The sequence below is a fragment of the Drosophila elegans genome, unplaced genomic scaffold, assembly GCF_018152505.1.
Source record: "Drosophila elegans isolate 14027-0461.03 unplaced genomic scaffold, ASM1815250v1 contig_349, whole genome shotgun sequence".
Lineage (NCBI taxonomy): Eukaryota > Metazoa > Arthropoda > Insecta > Diptera > Drosophilidae > Drosophila > Drosophila elegans.
This window is the reverse complement of record NW_024545729.1, coordinates 1,263,874-1,286,737: the sequence shown is the minus strand read 5'-3', so window position 1 is coordinate 1,286,737 and position 22,864 is coordinate 1,263,874. Positions and strand designations below refer to the sequence as shown.

The 22,864-nt window shown below is 34.7% G+C and overlaps 1 protein-coding gene across 12 annotated transcripts in view; it reads right to left on the bottom strand.

Annotated features, from left to right (window-relative positions):
* LOC108145265 (twitchin) overlaps nt 1-21,763 on the bottom strand; it is a 57,202-nt gene extending 35,439 nt beyond the window's left edge. For 2 of the 12 annotated variants that reach the window (XM_017270538.2, XM_041708648.1), the window contains exons 1-24: nt 21,656-21,763; nt 18,358-18,720; nt 17,800-17,821; nt 16,708-16,870; nt 15,980-16,121; nt 15,022-15,163; nt 14,566-14,766; nt 14,190-14,491; nt 12,855-13,078; nt 12,387-12,789; nt 11,585-12,258; nt 9,556-10,047; nt 9,319-9,363; nt 8,687-8,809; nt 8,557-8,616; nt 8,306-8,404; nt 6,337-6,651; nt 6,117-6,242; nt 5,879-5,917; nt 5,568-5,744; nt 5,016-5,243; nt 3,852-4,025; nt 2,224-2,259; nt 1,245-1,277 (exon numbers count right to left, since the gene is read on the bottom strand). In XM_017270538.2, coding sequence (XP_017126027.2) covers nt 1,245-1,277; nt 2,224-2,259; nt 3,852-4,025; nt 5,016-5,243; nt 5,568-5,744; nt 5,879-5,917; nt 6,117-6,242; nt 6,337-6,651; nt 8,306-8,404; nt 8,557-8,616; nt 8,687-8,809; nt 9,319-9,363; nt 9,556-10,047; nt 11,585-12,258; nt 12,387-12,789; nt 12,855-13,078; nt 14,190-14,491; nt 14,566-14,766; nt 15,022-15,163; nt 15,980-16,121; nt 16,708-16,870; nt 17,800-17,821; nt 18,358-18,670 — 4,533 coding nt within the window. In that variant the 5' untranslated portion in view covers nt 18,671-18,720; nt 21,656-21,763. Of the gene's footprint in view, nt 1-1,244; nt 1,278-2,223; nt 2,260-3,851; nt 4,026-4,446; nt 4,489-5,015; nt 5,244-5,567; nt 5,745-5,878; nt 5,918-6,116; nt 6,243-6,336; nt 6,652-8,305; nt 8,405-8,556; nt 8,617-8,686; nt 8,810-9,318; nt 9,364-9,555; nt 10,048-11,584; nt 12,259-12,386; nt 12,790-12,854; nt 13,079-14,189; nt 14,492-14,565; nt 14,767-15,021; nt 15,164-15,979; nt 16,122-16,707; nt 16,871-17,799; nt 17,822-18,357; nt 18,721-21,655 lie in introns of those variants that run through there. The other 10 variants (XM_041708652.1, XM_041708655.1, XM_041708645.1 and 7 more) reach the window with 9 other exon arrangements.
* Nucleotides 21,764-22,864: the final 1,101 nt, after the last annotated feature.

The following is a 22,864-nucleotide window of genomic DNA, read 5'->3' as shown; positions in this document are numbered from 1 at the left end:
AAAGCGTAGTGTTTAATATAATGTGAGTTCTAATCTTAAGAACATTTTACACTTTTAAGACGATCTTATTTCAAAAAAGGGTTTTCGCAAGTATGAAAAATTGGAATTGAAAAGGATGACTTTCGACGTCCAACTCTTAAAAAATGTAGTGTCACATGCAAACTGAAACGAAAACTGAGCTGACAAATTATGTCGTTGAACTACAATGAGATGTGGGGTCATATTTTTTTTATTTATTTATTGGACTGTTATATATATATGTAATTGTAATGCAAGATTCCTTTCTAATATGTGTACATGCTGGCTTAATACTGCAATATAAAATATAAAATGGGGCCAAGTTCATAAATATAAAGTAAAAATCCAATGTACTTAATTGGGTTCATCAACTACTACATTTAACGAAAAGAAAGCAAACTTCGGCCAGCCGAGGTTTATTTACCCTTGCAGCTTTTAAAACAATTAAATACTCTTTAAACGACAATGTTTTGTTTTCTTTAGTTGAAAGCTTTACAAAAAATTAAGCTATGTTACAATTTTCGAACTTTACTAAGACATATATCGTTAATCTCTAAGTATATTCAAACAAATTGAAAAAAAGCGATGTTATAGTTTATAGATTAAAAATAAATGAAAACCGTAATTCTAAAATATATAAAACTATTTCTATACTTCAACGTATATTAATAAATTAAAAAACAGCGAAGTTTTATTGTTCTCTTTAAATTTTCGTATTATTCATATGGGAGCTAGCTATGGGATATAGTCGTGATCTGGACCGATCCGACTTTGGGAAAATGTTGTCCAGATTGCTTTAAAACTAAGAGACAAGTTTGCGTAGACACAGACATACGGACAATTACTCCTTTGCTAGTTTTTGACTGAAATTATAAAAACATCTGCATGGGCTTTAAAATATTGGATGCAATTAAAAGGAGTTATGACGTTTAATAGTTACTGATTTTAAAACGATTTTTTAATTCGTTTGATTCAAGTTACGGTAGTTAAATAAAAAAGAAATTGTTGCACTTCTACAGGTAAATGTGTAAGGTTCCAGTACAGCAAATGAGTCGTGTATCTTTGAATGAGTTTCGAGTCAAAGGACCATTTTTTGATGTATTTTGTTGTATTTATTTTTGAAGTATGTGCGTTTTGTCTTAAGATTGATAGCAAATCACCAAGTGTTAAAAATAAGTTCTACTAACAAAACTAATTTGAAACAACGATGTGCAGCTAACTCTCACCTGTCCTTCACCGACCTCGCCTGGCCTCAACAACTGTAATATTATTGAATCGTATTATAATGCTGAACATGATATTATAGCACACGTCATTGAATTAATACGAGTTGTAAGTAAGTATTTCGCATATCAATTTGTGTAAAAATTGTGTTTGGATTGGTTTTTTATAAGCTTTTTGGGAGACAATATTCTTGATCAGATGCTGTGTGTGTTGCTGCAACTTTATGTTGTTTTCATAGTTTTCCTTGAATACTTAACGTTACATTCTACCGAACTGAAAGTGTATGTAATCCCAATTCAGTGACTATTAGATAATCAACTAGATGTTGTCTGAACACTGGCAATAATTTATTTGAACAATAAACCCAGCAGCAAAAATGACCGATATGAATCAAAACTAAATATTCTCTATGCTGCACCGTTCAATGAAACAAACTAGTATATAATCCACAAAAAAATATATAAAATATCCACATATACTCTTATAGATTACAGCATACAATTGCATACGTAGGAAGGGCACGATTGAAAAGAATATGAATATGAATATATATGTACCCATGGGCAGGCATAGTGAGGTACCGCTGTGCAATCGACTACATCTGGGGAAAAGAAAGTATTTCTTATGCTCAAACAATGTTTGCTTTGACTTATTTTTAGCTTTCGTTTGTCAACATTTTAGTGTGCTATAAAAATAAAAATGTGCTGTGTATATCTGGGCTCCTATGCCCTATTTTTGAACCACGAACGTTGTTTTTCGTTTTTGTTTGCTGTTTTTTACATATATTAGACCAAAATCGAGGACAAGCACGATGTGCCTAAAATAAAGTGTTGGCATACTATAGACCCATACGGGTCATACGAAGCATCTTAATGTGTACTCCGAATTAGTTCTCTTTTGCTGGATGTTTATACCAACATCAGCATGACCATTTACTTTTATAAGAGAATATGAGCTTGGTAAAATATTGAGATTTCTTACCCGCGTGTCCATTACTTCGCCGGGACGGAGTTTCTTCTGTTTTGTTGTGGTGGTTGTTCATTGGTGAAGGATTTGCGGAGTGGGTGTACGAGTGTTGTTGTTGAATGCAAAGGGTATGCGTTGGAGTTTTTAATGTTTTGTTGTTGAGTTTTAAGAACAGTTTTGTTGGATTGTTATTGAATGAAGTTGTGTTGATAGATTGTTGGTTGGCGGGTTGATTGTTGTTTAGTTTGTAGGACATTTGCATATATGGTAGGTACATAAAAGGGAACATAGTAAATACATATATAAATTAGCTACAGTGGAGTGATTTACTGTTTTCATAAACGCATACACTTAATCAGACATTATCACAGTTAATTCACAAAGCAGTAATTTAATCACAAATGTTTTATACTTTACAAGTAAAACAATAAAAACTACTTTAAAATAATAATCAAGTGTACCCGCGCTATGCCTGAAAGTAGACACTACACTACTACTAAATATGGTACTTTTGAAAGGCTACAATTGATTGTATTTCGTCAAAGTAATGCACTCTTACAACCTAAATGTCGTTCATTTCATATGGAAAGCCTATGGAAAATTCTATGTAAGCGTCATGAAAATAAACATTAAGATTTTAAAATATACTTTTGTGTATATACACGTGTAAAAACATGCATACATATGTGAACGTATAAATTGAAAATAGATAATATTAAATGTCACACTTTTCTAACGATAATTCTTTGAATGTGATTCATAAGTCGTATGCTTTTGTTTCTAACCCGCTTAAGGCCAACATAAAACAAAAATTTGATTTTTTTGACCTGCTTCCGTGGAGCAAATTGTATTCAACATTCTACTGTTTTTCCAGAGAATCCATTTAAGCTCTTTTTACAAGCTTCCGCTTATTGCTCTAATTAAATGAATTCACACTCAAAAAAATGAGTTCCAAAACATGTACAAATTTTAAAAGCCAAATTTAATTTTTCAAAATCTCAGAAAAATTACCAAAAGTAAAGCAAATCCTCCTTTTTTAAAAATAGGAAGATACTTTTATTAACATGTTTGCTTTAATTGTTTCACAGTTCATAGTAAAGATGACCGATCAAAGGCACAAAACCTGTATTTAATATTCCAGCAAAGACAACTCAATAACAAAATATGTTGAAAAAAACGGCAGAGTAAACTGAAATAGATCGTTATGATGGCCTTAAAATCCTCAAATATCACATAGCTCAAAAAAATACTCAATATCCAAACAAGTCCTATAACACGGGAGATGATTTGTTGTTCATTGTTGGAAAAATCATTACTTTTAAAAATTGTTGTTTTTGTATTTAAGGCTGCAAAACTGTTTTAAAAATACTAGATTTTTTTTAGTTTTTAATTTAAACAAACTAACAAAAATATCCTAAGGTGAACTGGGTCGCCTTTAAAATTTATTCTATGGAAATCTCTAGTTCAAAGAGTAGAACACACCAGAAAAAAATTAGTTTATTAAATTTCGCTCAAGAAAAATGTCTGCGAATTTCCTAGTTTTGGTCCATTTTTTTGAGTGGAAGATTTACTATACCCTTATGTTAAAACATCACTCGTCAACTTATACAAAAGGGGACCTGAAAGTATTCTGCACTACTTACCTCATCGTTGATGATAAGCGACGGTCGACGACCAGTGTCGGCCGGCGGTATCAAAGATCCGCGCCGACTTGGCGGCTCCGGGGCCAGAGATGGACGCTTTTCCCGAATCACTTCGATCTTCGGTGGTTCACCTGGGGCAGGCGGCTGCATCCTGGGAACCCTTGGTTTCTCCTCCTAATGAAAATAATATACAATACCTCTTGTAGAAACATAAAGCGCATACAATTATTTCTATTATTTATTTATAAAGCCGTCAGTTGTGGTGCCGTATGTTTATAACGATACATTTAATTGCAAATCGGTTTCTAGTGCAATATTGGGATTGGAAATTTTATATAAAGTCTTCCTACTCACTTTAATCAAAAACCTTACGAAAATTTAAAGAAACAAATTTGTTTTAGCTTAATTGGCGAATTTAATAGAATAGAAGTGAGTTCAAGTGAGTTTGGAAAAAATACAAAACGCAGTTTACGGTATTAAAATCGTTTAAAATGGTTTAATTACGTGCTATATTTGTATACACTTAAATATCAGTATGGATTGACGTGTGGATGGTATATTCACTGGTCGTGAAACAATGAGATGAAGTACCCACCGTTATTGTAAAATTAAAAGCTGACATTCTAATGACAAAACTAAAAGACTGCTTCAGGAATATGTACTATTAAATTAAAATAAATTGAAAATCATATCGGAATTTAACATTGATTGATTTTGTATTAGATCATATGTACATATTAACGCAATATAGACTGAAATTCGAACTAATTTTACAAATTTGGAACCGTTTAGACAGCGCGACAAGAAGAGACAGACATCAAACAGTTTGTGAGGAACGATTGCATATTTTTGACAAAAGATTTTTCAACACATTTAATATAAACATTTATTTATATAAACATTTTTAATATACACATGAATATATCTATATATATATATATATATATATATATATTTGTGTGTATAAATAACGTCTAAAATATGTGGTAACATATACATTCCAATTAAACCGCCTTGTGATATTTATTTTATATTATGTTTGTATTTTTGAAACCATTTATATACAGGAATGTTTTTATGAATATGTTTTTATTCGTAGGCATTGGTTTTTATTAGAGAGCAACTGAAACAAAGCCAAACTAATCTTAGTACTTCCATGCTTACCTTTACTTCTTCTACTGGCAGTTTTACTTCAGGGTGTTTAGTGTCCGGTGTGATAATAGCTGGTGTGGGTTTCTCTGATTTCTTTTTGTCAATGTCTACAGGGGCGTATTTCTCTAACACGGGCCGCTCATAGTCATCCTCAAGGATTGCTAGAGCCTCAGGCTTTTTCAAGTCGGACACGTGCGCCTTGATCGCCTTTGTAGGAGCGAACTGTTCCGTCGCATTGGCCTTGATTGTGTGGGGTTTGTAGAGTGTTAGGGGTTTGAGTAAATACAGTGTGCGCAATAAACATATAGACAACGGCAGATACAAGGATAGATATGAAGAAATAGAGAGAGTGGCAGGGAAAGAGACAGACATAAAGAGTGCGACGCGGCGAACAATACATACGTTCAGTTCAAGTTAGAGTTTTCTGTTTTGAAGTTGGGCGTAGAAGTACCCGAAATGTGAAAGTGCAAAAGATGTCGAAGACGTGAAGAAAGTTTAGTCAATAGAAGAGACATTTACAGAAGTTCATTGCTCGCACATTGCGAACATTGTCGTGTCTGTTACCTTCGTCAATTGTTTAGCTTGCTGAGGCTCAGCTTGCTCTTTAGCATCCTTAATCACTGGCTTTAAAACTACACCAAGGAATGATTCATTTTGAATTGGTTCCTTGGTCATCAGATTTCTGACGGAGGAACGACGGCGCTGCTTTATAATGTCTAGTACAGATGGTTTATCGGCCAGCTAGGGGCAGTTTTTCAAGGGGTGTTTGTCGATTAGTGGATATAGTATTCTATTCTGTGTTCAATCCGGTAGCCCGAAATACGATATGCACTCGCTTTTTGTCTAAGTGTATACCGCCTTTGTACTTCACTTACCTCAGGAATTTTTTTGTTTCCGATCCCAGGTTTTTCATTCTGAAAAGTGTCGTGAAAAACGTTTGGGTTGTAGTTATAGAGGGGAAGAGAATTGTACGATAACAAACATTAATTTGACTTAGTGGTTAAAAACAAATCATTTTTAAGTATAAATCGTTGAAGCATGTTTGTTTTTCTATGCTGTATTTTTTTTCTCTGCGCAGTGTAATTCCTGAAATTCCAATCTAATATTAATTACCTCGGGCTCTATTATGACTGGCTTGAGAACGGCGCCATCGCGACTGTCATCCTCATCAGGAAGTTTACCTTTGCCGATCTTCAAGCCCTTGGGTTCTTCTGCAGGCTTCTCCACCATTTCCGCCTTCTGTATACGTAGACAGTCACCAGACAACACATGTATGTTAGGGCACAATTGACAACCAAATTCGCAAAAACATATAAAAGGGAAAGAAACATACCTTGGGAATTCCATTTTTCTGAGCAGGGGCCTCAGGTTCTTTTTTCGCGCTGTCTAGGATGGGTTTTTCCATCTTGTTGGGAATTTCCAGTTCACGTCCAAAGTCAGAGGGGGTAAACTCGGATTTTTCATACTTTTCAAGCTGTGGACGTTCGTAGTCTGGAATTTCCGGGAGTTCCTCGTACTTGGGCTTTGCCTTCGCTTTAGCCTTCGCCTTTGGCTTCGCCGCCTCGGGCTTTGGCTCCTCTTTTACTTGGGCGATTGATGTTTTACGCAGCTTTGGCAGCTCTTCGGCGGGCTTTTGCTCCTCTATGACCTATACGTAATGACCATAAACCAAGATGGGGTCACACATTTTAGCACACACAATAAATAGACGGACACAACAAAAAAGGCGAATGTTAGAGTAAGACGAATTGAAAAAACCAGCTTCAACAGGTACAAGCTTGCACACCCTAACAGCTGTTTCAAAAACGCTCTAGATTAAAAATTGGTATAGAAAGGTTTTGTTTTATTGGTCAATCAATTGTTAAAAAAAGCCTGTTGTTATATTGGCAGTCATGCATTGCAGAGTTGAGCCATTTCGCCAGGATTTTTTGAGAAACTGATTGATGGCATTTAAAATGTTTGTTTTATTATAATATTTATACTGTGTCTTTGAGAAAGGTGGTGCTGGACTTCTCCTAGTGCCCCAGAAATCGAATTTTTTGACAAAAATCTGGCATTTCTTTCCCTGAACAGCTAGAAAGCTGAAAAAGGAGATTATCTTCTTGAAAGATTGATATTTTCAACCAAATTAAAAAAACAATTTAAAGACTGTCAAAAGATATAGTTAATTCAAACAAAATTTGAAATTTTTTTAAAATATTTCACGTTTTAGTTCTAGAAAAAAAACGTAGAAAATGGATTCAATTCATTTTAATACACACTTAAAATACAACAAGTCAAAAAAAAATTAAAACCACTAAAAATATAAATTGGTTTAAGATTTATCAACTTTTAAAATCGAAATCGGATAGCAGAACTGGAGACAAAAAATAAAATTGGCATGAAAACAGTTGAAAAACGTAATTTACACTTTAAAAAGAGATGATACCCCATATAACATATTTTGAGTATCAGTCCATCATCTGCACCGGAAAATCAAGGTTTGATCTCTGGATGATTATGTCGATTAAAATTTGTAAGCCAGTGTACTATTAATTTTTATAATAATACAAAATATGAACTATATTAAAGTTATTTTGTTGTGCCCTGAGAAAGATTTCCACAGTATTTATTGCTAAACAAGTCTAAAAGGGCGATAAATTTTAAATTAAAGTAGCTTTCCTGACTATTGTAAGTTCATTCCATATGTATTAGTAAAACCATGCGCGGGTTAGTTTTCATTTTCTGTAATTTTAATGCTTTAAGCCCTGCGGTAAAAGCAACTACATTTGGACTAGATCAATATTTGGGACCGGGTTGGAAATTATTTGTATTTATTGGCAATCTTGTTACGAAGTGGTCCATTTTACGCAGGCATGTCATTATAATATGTCAATTTAAATATTTATAATGAGGACTGGTAAAAAATTTCTAAAAAAGACGTCCGATTGTAAAATTGCTTTTAAATAGTAGTATATATTGTGCTTTTTCCTGTAGGAAAGTAATGAGAAAATGAGATTTAATCTGATTTTTGCTTGAATTGTATTGTGCAACACCAGTTAAAATCTGATATCATTTGAGATATTTTATTTTTAGCCATAACCTAAGATGTCAAAATTTTTAAATAGAAATCAGAAAGTAAATAGACCCTTTATATAAAGGATTTAAAACAAGCCAAAGATTACATATATACTTCATATGGTCGGAAATGCCTTAATAATAATAGATTTAAATTTTCTATTTTAAAATTAGTCACACAAAGTAAGAAGAACGAAGAAGTAGAGCAGATAAGCACTTGACTGGTTTTCTTTTAAATCGCTCACCTTTGAAGTTCGTCGTTTTTCAGCAGGTTTTAGCTTGGGAATCTCTTCTTTTAGTGCTTGTGGATTTTTGTTAGCATCAAATTGTTTACTATCAACCTGCTACACGGGAAATAATTTTCTTAAAGGTGCATTTACTGGGATTTAAGCAGTTTAATCTATCTTGCAGCAACTCGGGTTGGAAAGTCTTGGAGTTCGCGACAGCTTTCTATCACTTTTTGAATATTAAACACACGCTTTTATAGTCTACTCACCTCCAATGGTTTCTTGTCAATGACGGATGAGCGTCGAGATTCTGTCTTAGATTCTTCAACCTTTCGGTTAAACACAAAATGGACTCATCTTACAATCAACGAGACAAAAACAAATGTTGTTCAAGCTTACCGCCAGGGACGACCTCCTTGATGATATCTTTAAGTCGTCGACAATTACTTCCTCCTGAGCTTTGATTATGGATTGGCGGCGTACCTCTGACGATTTCTCCTCCTTGACAGACACAATACTTGCCTGAGACACAACAGAAATGGTTACATTAACCCACATATAGCCACATATTCACACAAGTTGACAATAGTCAATCAATTGGGTTAGTAAACCCTACACAATTAGTGAATACAACACAATTTCATTCATTGTAAAAGTATTGAGGGACTTTAAATGGCAGTTCCAAATTTGTACTACCCTACGTTTTGTTATATTTTAAGAATGATTAGTTTATATTCTAGTGACTCATAAGATGTTCAAACTAAATTATTTTTTCGATTTGTTCTCTAGGGCGATACATACACACTATGAAACGGTATGTGATGCTGTGATAAGTGTGAATATAGGATACGTACGTCATTATATATTAATTTTCTTATTTGCAGCTCTCTAAATTATCATATATAAGTAATTTGATTTGAACCACCAAACAAACCACCAAGGCGACTATAGTGGGAAATTTGGTGCGATAGCTTATAATACTTAAATTTATTATTTGTTATTTTTTGTGTTTTAAGCTTAGTTAATGTTACCTTGCGCTCCACTTTTTTTAGTCCTATCTGTTCCGTTGTCTGCTGCTGTAAGTGAAGATAAAATATGATCAATATTATTCAATGCGTTTCTAAGTTTTAAATTCACAAGAACGTAAAACAATCAAATCCGTTAGAACATGCATCTTGTAAAGTGATGTGGAAAAGATGTGGAAATGTGTCTTGGTTGCTGGCAAAAAATTGAAGCAGAATAGTTCACAGCAGAAGCAAGAATTTTACCTCTTCGTGGCTTTGCTTATTGTCTTTGGCGGGAGTTTGATCTGAGGTAGGTTTTTCTTTTTTCGCCTTTGGTTCTGGTTGAGCTATCTTGTCCTTTTTGTCACCGAGTTTCTTCTTTTGTGTTTGCTCAGCTCTCGGTTCAGAACTAATTTCCTTCGACTCGGGAGTCCCTTGAGTTTTGGCTTCTTGCAGCCCAACTGGTGCTTCTTCTTTTACTTCAGGCTTTTTATCATCCTTGTCGGGGCGCTTTTCTTCTCCAATTTGCTTCTTTTTCGGGACCTCCTTATTCTCCTTCTGATCTTCTTTCTTTTGCTTATCAGTTTTAACAAATGGATGGTCCGAAGAACTTTCTTCCTCCACTTCTGCATTTTTATCTTCCTTGTCCGGGCTCTTCTCTGTTTCTGTTTCAGTTTGCTTTTCTTTGGGAACCGCCTTAATCTCCTTCTCATCTTCTTTCTTTTGCTTATCACTTTTTTCTTCCTCCTCAATTTCCTTTATTTTTTGTTTCAGTGTTCAAGTGTAATGAAGTGTATTGTTATTGACCAAAATGGGAATTCGTAAAGTTTACAAAAATATATTAGTAAGAATAAATACAGAGTAAAACAGGTAGGTATATTTAAATATGAAACACACCCTTTTCAAGGCTAGTCGGCTTAGTTAAAATTAAATCAAACTATAGGCAGTTCGTATGAAAGTCATTAAGGATTGCAATAGATTGATCAAGAAAAAATATTGAGACGAAAAATAGAAAAGTGTCCTGAAAGTAAGATAGTTAAGCTGAAGGATTTAAGAGATTTGAAGAATCATTTCTAGAATTATTTCGATTTAACAACTATCAGAATGCCGCTAATATATACTGCAAACCTCATCACTTGGGAGTTGCCCCACTGGCTTTAATGTAACTCCAAATATGTCCTTAGATGCATTTGACTGTGAGATATCCAAGGGGACATTCGAAGCGCGTCGCCTTTTTAATTTTGGTATTTGATATAAAGTCACGCCCGACTGTTTGGTAAAAAGAATGAACTTTTAACGTTTTGCTTGCCTTAGAGAGTCATGTTTTGAATAATTTTTCATTAATTATTAATAGTTTAAAAAAGGTTAATATTAATAATAAATTGGTAATGGTTATGATAATGGTTTTTCATACTAATGTCGGTAACTTTTTGTTAAGATGAAAAACATTTGTTCTCCTTCTTTTTGGTGGAAAAGGAAGTTTTTTATTGAATAACTACTTTTAGTTCACATATTCTGAGGGATATATAGGCATGCGAAATTACTTTCAAATGAATTTCTTAGCCTGATCAATAACAATATGAAAAAATGTACGTTGTACAAATTTAAATTGTACATTAAAGCACACTCTTCGTATGGACCCGAAAGAACTGAAGTAAACTTTTCGGAATTCTATGCCATATTGGCAAATAAATCGCGATTGAAAAATTATTTTTCTGTCCACCCGCAAACCATCGTAAAGTCTGTGAACCAAAAGACTTATAAAACTGTATTTGTTTGTCTCTGGCAGTTATTTAAAAAGTTTAAATAACATTTTGCCAAATGGGTCAAATGTGATTTTTATAGCACCAAAATTAATATACTATATTGTACCTATTAGTAAGTAAGCATGTTTGAACATACGGCATTAAATGCGTTGTACGTTTCGCGTGTAGGACTATGTATATGAATTCATTGACTTTGTTTAAATATAACACTATTTTTGACGATTATAGCTGTAACAATTGCCGTTATCAACCGTCAACATAATTGTTTAAACTTCAGGCGCGTCACTAACCGTTGACTCTAAGGATAAAGTTCCGTGCTCCTTTCTATACTGTGAGAATTCCTCAATAACCTCTGTGCCTACTGATTCATCACTAATGGTGACACTCACAGTGCTCTGCTCAGTGCTCTGCTGTTTCACCTGAACTGTGACCTGGCTTTCAATATTTCGAATTTGTTCTTCTGTAACAGATTCTACGATCTGCTGCGGGTGCTTCACATTTTCTGATACTTTAGTGTTTTCATTTACCTTTTGCTCCTTTTCTTTCTCAGCCTTAGACTTATCCTTTTCTTTAGGCTGGTCTTCTTTCTTCTTGGTTGCTTTTTCCACAGTAATCTTACACGACGACTCGTCCTTGCCGACTTCATTGGTAACAATGACCTTGTAGTTGGAAGTGTGTTCCGACCTCGCGGTGCTAAATGTTAGACGCGCAGTCGTTCCATCAAAGGTGGTGGTTATGTCCTTGGTTTCGCGTATTAAGGTGCTGCCCTTATACCATTCGATTTTGCATTTGCGGTCCGACTGCGCCAGGCTGATCAGCAGCTCAAAGGTCTTCGACTCAGTTACCTTCTGATCGACGAGCTTTCGGGATATTTCCGGCTTGCTGGGCTTGCGTTCCTCCTCGGGAATGTCAACTAGATTGACGACTTGAGACACAGCCTCTCCCTTCTCGTTACTGGCCACCAGCTTGTAAGCACCCTTGTCACTCTCCTCCACATCGTTGATCTCCAGCTTGACGGCAAACTCCCCGTCCTTAGTTTGCTCTACCAGGTACACGTGTCGCTTGCTCTCCTTCACAGTGTTGGTTTCCTTGTACCAGGTACACTTGGGTTCGAACTTGGAGGCTACTGTGCACTCGATGACTACCGTACGTTTTTTGATAATCTTAATAATTTTAGGCTTATCTTTGATAACAGGAACAACTGTAGGGAAACAAGAATTTAAAACGAAATCAATCACTATCGCGGCAAAAGAAGAGTATTCACGCGGACAGCTTGGGAAATGAAGGAAGGTATAAACACCTTTGAGTGTTGGCCACTACAATACTTACTCTCTATATTCAGTGTGAGATTTGCATTAAGCTCGCCCAGCGTGTTCTTAATGTTGCACTTGTAAAGGCCAGAGTCCTCTAGTTGCGGATCCAAGAGTTCCAGCTTGATGTAGTACTGATCCCCACGCTGTTCAATAAAGGTCTTAATTTTGTTGCTTTCCTTGACGACTTCTCCGTTACGGAACCAAATGACATCTGGTTTGGGGTCTGCCTTGACCTTGCACTCCATTATCACCAATTTGCCATTGTTTTCGGATACGATTCGCGGCTTTTCCACGAACGTTGGCCCCTCGCCCTCGGGCTCTGGCTCGGCCTCAATGTTGAGGTTAAGATTGGCGTTTGATTCGCCGTACTCGTTCTTGACGTTGCACCTGTAGGTGCCCCCATCGGTTGCTCCGGGATCCTACGGAAAGTACAATGACTTGTTAGTCGTTTGCTGCGGGGCAACCATGCAGCCAAGTACTTCACCTTAATTTCCAAAGTCAGCTCATACGTGTCCTCTGCAATGACCGTCGTGTTGATTTTGATCTTCTTACTCTTCTCCACCATGTCCTGTCCCCTAAACCAAGTCACTGTGGGCTCTGGTTTCGCCTTGCACTTGCACTTCATTGTGATCAGTGTTCCAGACTCATTCGGTATTATCCTCGGCTTCTCAATAAAAGATGGCGCAAAACCGTTTGCGTCGCTCGCACCTGTTTTGTTAAATAGTTAAGGTTGTATTACACATTTTCGGCAGTAAAAAGCAACAAGAGGAAGAATGATGTGGCTTGTAGTTCTAGTTTTTGGCTTGGGTGCGAACATTAATAGCTGACCAAAACCATTATTGATAAAATTAAAGAAAATCGTTATACTTAAGATGCAAACTCGACTTGGTGTATATCAGACTTGTTTCCAAATTTACTGAAAAATCAATAAAATAATGGTATTTATCTAAGCCTCTGTAGCTGAAATACACGAGTTAAACTGTCACAGGACTAAAGTGACTCGAAAAAAAAAATTTGTAGCTTGTACAACCTGATAAGATTCTGAGAACCGAAGAACTCTCTATAAATTGGGATTATCAAAGCACAGATTGTATATATACAGGCTATCGCTGCCCTAGTCAGGCAGAGTCAATAAAGAAGAAATCAGTTTGGTCCACACAAGTACAATGACATGTTAACTTTCATTTGTGTACGTACACTGTAAACTGTTTACAGTGTCAGGGTCGCGGCAGAGAGCCGGCAGAGTAACTCGTTGACTCCCGAATAAATTAAAAAAACAGGTTAAGCAGAAACCAAAAACATTTTTTCAATATAGGTTGTAAGCTATTGGAATTACTTTGCGAATATGCGTCTTTTGAAGAAACTATTTTAATCGGGGCACACGCTAGTCACTACATTTTATTCAATTTGATTTTGTTTATATAACCAAAGGTATATTTCTTTGTTGGGTATACAAGCAATATTGTATATTTACATAGGGTAGAATAGTTTTGTCCTAATTCAACCGTGATTTTAATTAAAACGAATGATACACTTATTTAGGCTTTATGAAAATGTTTAAAAACTAATCAAGAAATGAAATATATTTATTTCATATATGATATGTTACATTTCTACATGAACAGGTTGGGTATTCTTGACCTGCGCTTATCGGCCTTTTACACTGATTTTATAAGATTTTGATCATCTGAAGATTTCAGTGGCAAAACTTATATACATATTTATACATTACATGCTTGCCAAAAAAAACCTTTTCATGCTGACTTTGATTTATAATTATTATAGTCACGACATAGTAAAATAAAAAGGAGAAGAATACCTTGAAAGTTAAGCGCAATGTTTGCATTACTTTCGCCATACATATTAATCGCGTTACAGCGATAGTTGCCGCCATCCTCTTTAGTGGGATTTTGGATTTCCAGAGTCAGAATGTAGCTGTCTTTAGTTATTGCCTTTCGAGTCATTTTCGTTCTTTGATTGTCAGAGATTTCCGTATCTGAGCAATACCACACAATGTCCGGAACCGGATGCGCTTCCAACACGCATTCCATGATGAGTAAGTCCTCTTCTTGGCGGATCGTTGGTTTTTTCGGAAAGCGTGGCGACTTTCCATCTGGAATTCTGAAGTTGAGTTGGAAGGGGTATGTATAACATTCGGTATTTTTGATTATCTTTAATTGCGTGTTGTGTCTTACTTTTTCGAGCCGCTTTCGAAATTCAGATTAATGGTTGCTACGCCAGAGCCGTGCTTGTTTTTCGCTTGCGCGCGATACTCGCCCTGGTCAGAGGAGACCACACTGCTAATCTCGAGGCACGCCATGTGATAGAGCTTTTGGTCCATTGTCAGTGACATTTTGTAGCGTTTGGACTCATTTAGGACAGTCTCGCCATGGGACCTTTGTGCACATGAAGAAAAGTATTTGAGTGAAACGTGTACAGTGAGTTAAATTTCAGTCGAAGCGGTAATCCGTCGGCCGTGAAATAGGTAAAATCCTATCTATCAAAAAGATATCTCGTGTGGGGGCTCTCATGCTTCCGGTCCGAATGCATTTCGATTTCTTGAGTTAATCTGTTCTTGTAAGTTGGCCTTACTTGTTACTGTAGTTTTCATACGGTGAATTATACATATGCTGATAATGTTTTTTTCGTACCATGTGACTGTTGGCGTGGGATCTCCGACGCATCTACACTCGAACGTTACATTGCCGCCATCTTCACTTTGACGAATCACTGGTCGTTCGGTGAAAGTCGGCTTTATGCCTTCTGCACTTTCCGGCACGGGGGCTTCGTCGCCTATAGAGTTGGATAATCCATGATGTAACACAATTGCAATGGCAAATAAAGTCAGTTCCGAGCACAGGACGGTTCATATACATAAATAGTATGTCAATACTTGCGAAATGTTAACAAACGGTTTAGGTTATGCTTCAATGTACATACAGATTCATAACTTACTCTTTGCAAAATCGAAAATGACAACAAAATGATTTTCTCTCGAATTTGATTTACCGTTGTCTTGTTTTGTGTCTCTCTTTAGCTTGTGTTTGCACTTTTCAAATTGACAGCTGAATATTTGCTATTTTTTTTTTTGTTATCTTTTCCTATGTTTTATGCTGAAATATATAAGTATCACCCTTACAACTCTGTTAACAAAAACTGAAAAAGGATTCCTTTTATTGTCATTTTCCATTTTACAAAGAATTAGTTGACAAACTGTATGTACATAATACGTACATATGTCAATCTTGCATTTACGACTTTTGATTGATCATTAACAGTTTCAAACAACCAATGCAATACTGGTTCCTGCAATTCTTTAACAAATCGCTTGTTTTTTTGCCATTGCTAGTGGCGAGACTGGTTTAACTAATATCTTCTTAAAAATAACCAATATTTAAATATATATATTTGGCTTTCAATCAAACGATGAAAGGTATTAAGACATCCTTTAATGAATGAACTTAAAGTTTGTACCGAATTTAGCGTTACTTTTCATACTTAAATAATTATATATGCTGTTAACGAGCGAAACCAAAGCAAATGTAATACGGATGATTAATGAATATTCAGTGCAAAGATTAATTGGCATGCTCTACTATTAAAACTTACTGTCGAAATTAAGGCTTATTGTTGCATTGCTTTCGCCCAATTCGTTCTTTGCATTCACTTTGTATTTGCCAGCATCCTCAACTGTGACATTTAGTATCTCAAGTGTTGCAAAATATGAATGGACGTCTTTGTCAACCGTAAGCTGAAAATATGTTTAAATATTGTTAAAATCGTTTTTCTCCAAGATAAATATAAACAGACTCAAATTTATTTTAATCGCTTATAATTGAAAATTATCTCTCTAATGTAACCGAAGTTTTGAGAGTACATATGTAGTACATGTAAAATTCTGAAATACAATTTTTTTTTAAATGTGTGCAGCTATATCCTGGGACTCTATGGACAAAAGTGGCATAAAAATGGATAGGAACAATTTGTCGGCAACAGGCTATTATTATTTATTAAGTGAAACAAGAACGGAAGCAAAATTTGACAAGCCAAAGCTGATTCACCCTTGCAGCTGTTGCAAGAACTAGCTTCAATGTTTAAAAACAAACATTTAAATCAAAATTTATATGTTGTAAAGAATTTGTAATCTTTGCAATAGCTGCAAGTTGGCCGAAGCTTGCTTTCTTTCTTGTTTTCAAATCATTTGAATAGATGTTTTATTATATCAGTTTTTAATTGAATTAAATTTTATAATGTGTTTGCTAGAACCTAAGAAGTCAATTCCTTGGTTGACTTGGACCCAGATAGTCAATGATAAATAATTAAATAGTTAAATATACCTTGTGTCGTGCCGACTCCTTTACAGCCGCTCCGTTGTGAAACCAAACAATGGTAGGTATCGGATCGGCGTTAACACGGCATTCAAATAATAATCGTTTTCCATCTTCTTCCTGTCGTATAGCGGGTTTTTTCGCGAATGTCGGCGCGAAACCGTCGATTTGTCTGCAACGAACACACATATCGTGTTAGGATCATTCGTTCTTTAAGACAGTTATATAAAACATATCATTACAACGGGAAGCTGGGTTAAATATTGAACAAAAAAGGATTATTATAACGTCAAATTTTAAGCACAAACAGTTTAAAAGCCATAGGGGACGCCTTCATTTATTTTCAGTAGTAACTAACTTTTCCTCAGATTCACAGTATATACTTGTTAGTGCTTTCAAGCATTACAGTCATACTTCCACAACAGGTTCATTATATTGCATATAAACATTATTTTTTATTTTTTTTAGTTTTTATCAAGTTGTGGAAGGCAGTACTAAAAATCTATTGATAAGTCATAGAAATTGTGGAGTGATAGAGCAATAGGTCAAAAAATTGGCCACATGCCACTTTCACGCCATAAAGTATCAAATTCTGTGGAAATTGTATACCTTACTATAGTAACATACAAGTTTTCTACAGCTTTGCTAAATTATGGTGTTGATTTAGTTTTTAAGTATACTTAAATCAATTCTAGGCCTCCCCTGCTTTTAAAACATTAACGTGGAGTGTTCATATTTCGGATACTATGTATTTTATGTATTAGATATTGACACATTGAACACCAGTATATGTAAATAAGCTTTACTTACCCTTCGTTTTCAAGAAGTGAAAACTTACCATCTGTTTCGAATTTAAAACCCCCATTAGGAAATAGCAGTATAGAAAGAAATTAAAGCGGTTATAAAACTTTAAAGCAGTTACTTTGGCAATCATGCGTTTTTTCTCGAAATGTTAAATTCTTTAAACGCAAAGAGACTGTATAGCGTAAATTGTCGAAAAGATTAATTAAATAAAAAATTGTAAGTGCATTAGGTTCGTGTTCTTGTGCGTATGTGCTTAAATACAACACTGAACCAGATAAAGCTTCAAAGATGGCTTACTTTTCTTTTGGTTCGTCAGCAGCTAAAGAAATTTATACAACGGTAGGATAAAAATAGGTAAATATATTAAAAAAAGATTGTCCGTTAAATGTGTAAAATAAATATTTTTTAAGAAAAAGCTCTGGCTGTAATTGTCTTATGACAAATTGACTAAATCCTTAAATAAGATCAAAATAATATTTTCAAGCTAAACCTCTCTAGTTGTTCAATCCGTTCCTATAAAACTAAAGCTGTTCGTACTCTCGGTCAATTTAACGGGCGGTCGGGCATGTTAATATTAATCGCCCCTTGATCCTAAGGAAGCTTACAATTACCCTGTTTTTTTTATATTTTGAAAATACACATCAACACTAATCGAAACGCATTTAGATTAAATTTTTAAGTCGCTATAACATTCCAATGCGAGCTAAATCGGAAAGACCAGAATTTCTTTTGAGTAATTTGATTTAGTTTTGTTCGAATCAGCAACCTGCAGTTACTTTTCCCCCGTCGCCCCATAAAATTAGCTAATTATTTATTTTGTCTACGGAGTAGATTACTTTCACACACTATACTTACGTGTGAAATTTAAGTTAATAGACGCAGAGACTTCGCCCGACTTGTTCTTGGCTTTGACTTTGTAAAGTCCGGCATCCGTTTCAACTACATCGTCAAGCTCTAAGACTACCGTGTATTTATTGTCTCCAACGGGTTGAATTTTGAATTTGGTTCGGCCATCTTCCACCAGTTTATTGTCACTTCGAAACCATTCAATGTCCGGTTTTGGCGATGACAACAACTGGCACTCAAATATCAATCGATTGCCATCGTCCTCCTGATGCAGTTGTGGCTTTTTAACAAAGCTGGGAGCGAAATCTTCAGCCACCCCCATGCTGAGGGTTTTCCTTAAGCTTCGTCTTCAACGGCTGTGGCTCTATCGCTCTGAAACATTTGTAGTACAAATTAATAATTCTATGCACTAAACCCATAATTCTTCACGCTAAATGATTAAGTAAATACGGACTTAAGCTTATCATTAAGACCCAGCAGACCAGTATTACCCCAAACTTTAAGATTCATTCTATCTTTTTATACATTTGAATAGGGCATTATATTTTATATTTTATATTTTTTTTATAATTTAAGTCAAAAATTGGCATTTCTGACCCTATGAATTACATATATTCTCAATCAGCATCACTAGGAGAGTCGATCTAGTCATGTCCGTCCGTCCGTTTCTCTAGTCACTTATCTGCATAAAAAAATCCCAAAAGTTGTTGTTATACTGCACGTAGTATATAACTCGGAACGGGGCGGATCGAACGACTGTGTTACGTAGCTCCCATATAAAGAATCAGAGAAATAAACGAAAAAACAATTTGAACTTCGTTTTTTTATAACCTTGCAGATTCTTTTTGACTTATCAATAATTTGACAGTTCATAATTACGCTTTTAATAAATAGATAATATATAAATAGATAACATATATATATATATGGCTTAATGTGTCTACCGAAAATATGAGCTTTTAAAAATTAATTTGAAGATCGTTTAGATAACTTGTTCAAATAATTAATTTACAATGATTAAAGTGATGTATAAAGTTAAATATTTATAAAATTAAATATCTAATAATTAAATGAACAACAATTTAAAAACTTAAAAAATAAATATAAATGTTTTATATACAACCACGGCCAAACTTAGCGCCCTAACCGATGGGAGCGGCTATTTCGAATTTTGTCAAAAATGTTTTTAAATAAGCATCATAAAAAAATAAAAAACAAAAAAATCTGTTGGTCCCGAATGGGTTAAGACATAGCCATGGTTAAATATTTCAAAATTACGATTTACATTTTGTAGCATCGCTGTTTTTCTATTTTTTTTAATTCTTTGAGAACAATTTAGCCGAAAATCATCAGCTTCACTGTTGTTAAACATTTTGTTCAACATATTTTTGGAATAGCTGCAAGGGTATATAAACGTTTGAGTACCAAAGCTGCCTTCCTTTTTGGTTCAATTAGAACCCAATCCAATAATTGATATATCGTATTTTGTAAATATAGATCTGACTAATCTCTCGAGTCATGACATGTCTTCAAACAAAAATTGCCCGACGGAGTACCGGGGAGGTTAAAGAAAATGGTTTTCTCGTCCTACGTCTTTATATTTTCAATCTCATATATCCCATAATGTCATTTGGAAATAGATCCACTAGAACAAGTTTCTTATCCAGGGCACTCTTTACATTAACGTTATAACGTTATGACTTTTCATTGTTATTTTGCCTTCTCGAACAGTGTTGCCAACTAGTCGCAAAAAGGGGTCTTTTCAAATTTTTTAAATGATTTTTTGCAACAGTCTGGCAACTGGGGGAACCGGTATTATTTTGACCTTAAAAGCAAAGCAATTATAGGAAGTAAATGAAAAGTCTACTTGATTTTATAGCAGATCCAGGGCTTAAAAAATTCGATATTTAGAGATCCCCGATCAAAACTAAATTTCCTCTTCTTCCTGCAAATTTGTATCAAGAATTCATTTACCAAGTAAGTGTTAATCCACCTTGGTTATATTGAGCTTAGTCGTTGGAAATTTTTTAAAAGTGCTTCCAGACGAGCTGCATTAAACCGCTCGACCCACTTGTTAGTGATGTGCTTTTAATATTCTTACTTATATATATATATATATATATATATATATATATATATATATATATATATATATATATAAGATCTAACTTAATTAAACCCTGTTCGGCTTATTTGCATAACATCCAATGTGTTTTGAAATATATTCAATATTTAAGAGGGTAACTATAAACTTTTAGCGAATCGCAATGACACGAAATGATACAGATGTATTTATGTATTTTAAGTTGCACACGTCCCAACACGTTTTGGAAAACGGAAATTCGATCGCCTTTCTCTCATTCAGCATAAATGTTGTTAATGGAAAACATTTTACTGAATAAACGAAAATTCATGTATTGCAGGTTTATTTTTAGTCGTTCGCAGTCACCGGCTGTGAAATAAACCTGTACATACAAATACAAATACCGAATCTTTGTTTATTCACACATAGATACATGGCTATATATAAATATCCGCATACATATTGAGTACATAATCGAAGATTTAGATTTATGCAAAACGAAAAGGTATGAGGGACACAGGAAGTGATCCGTTTTATGTTGTTGTGTCCTTGTAGCTTGCACATTCATGTGCATTACTTAATAAATACCGTTTTAAAAAAATATATTTTGAACTCAGAGACCAAAACTATATGTAGTATATTTTTTAAAGAACACATTCACAATCAGTTAGCAGAGCTATATACTGATTCTTATTTTTCATCACAGTTTTTGGGATATTTCAGTCTATTTTTATAAACAACAACGTGTTACACAACGCCATGAATAGATCCAAGATTCTGTATAGTATGAAACGCATTCACTTTCTGTACGCATATTGTTTGAGTCATAACGCACTTATGCTACCTTTTTTTAAGTTATGGGATATTCGCGATTTATTAATTTATGTCTGTTTTAGTTTAAGTTGCACTTCACTTGAAAATATAAGTTGAGTGAAAATTTTGAAACAGATAATCCGTATCCGTATCCGTATCCACTTGAATTGCACATGTACATATATGCAAATAAATGAGCAATCGCCCTTAAAATAACTATGAATTTTCCGACGTGAATATAAATAGCTCTATGAAAAAGAAACAAACTTTTACACAATTGTGGACCTAAGGCAAAAATGGATTATACTCTTTTCGCTATATCCACAAATGAGTTGGTTATCTATTTGTTTTACGCATGCCTTATAGATGGACTACCCTAGATCCCTGCTCCAGGTGGGTATTGGTACGTACAACTAGACTACAGGTAACACAGAACGAGCGCAGCACGAAATTGAATTTTCTGCGAAAACGAAGCGAACTCCACGAGCTTTGGTCTATTACTGGCAGGTCCGCCGAAATGGTAGTCGTGATCAGCAATACATATGCGCTGCTACAAAAAAGCCAGCAGGCAGTGGCTCGCTCTGCGCCGCCGCGATATGCTTTCAACAACAAAAATAATATCTATATCTCCGGAGATACATATACCCACTACTAGGGTGCTTGTTCGGGCGTTTTAGTCTTATGATTGATTTCTGTACGGTTGACTCCACGACATGAGTTATCTAAGCAATATATTTCTACGACACATACTTTTTTGTAATCTTATAAATTATAGGTCTGACAATTTATTTAAATTTGTAGGATACGTGTGTTCTTCGCCCGATTTACAGTACAATGGAGACCTATCTAAAAACTTGTAATGAAAATGTATTATTTAACGAAAAAAGCAAGCTACTTATGCCCTGTTTCGAACATTTTAAAATAAGCGCGCAATTAATAGGACCGAGTGGCAGCACTAAGTTTTGAAGGTGCTTATACATTTTTATATGATGCAAAATAAAATAAGCAAAGTTATTCGATCATTCGTTATTCCTATGGCACATATCCGATGTATAAATCCGATTTTAACAAGAAAGGAAGCAAACTTCGGCAAGCCGAAGTTCATATACCCTTGCAGCTATTGCAAAAATTAAATATTTTTTAAAACATTAAAATTATCAATGTCTAAAAACATTGAAGCTATGATGATTTGCAGCTCAATTATTATATAGTTATTTTATATATTTTTATTATTTCTATGGGAGCTATATGATATACTCGTCCGATTTTGATGAAATTTATACCGTAATTCTGAAATATTTAACCATTACTATATGTCGAAGAACTAAAAGAAAAATTTAAAAACAGCTAAGTTATAATTTTTTTTGTATTTGTTTTGCGATTGTTCCTATGGGAGCTATATGATATAGTCGTCCGATTTTGATGAAATTTAAACCGTAATTCTGAAATATTTAACCATTACTATATGTCGAAGAACTAAAAAAAAATTAAAAAACAGCAAAGTTATAATTTTTTTTATTTATTTTTTCGATTGTTCCTATGGGAGCTATATGCTATAGTCGTCCGATCCGGCTCGTTCCGACTTATATACTACCTGCAATAGAAAGACAACTTTTGGGA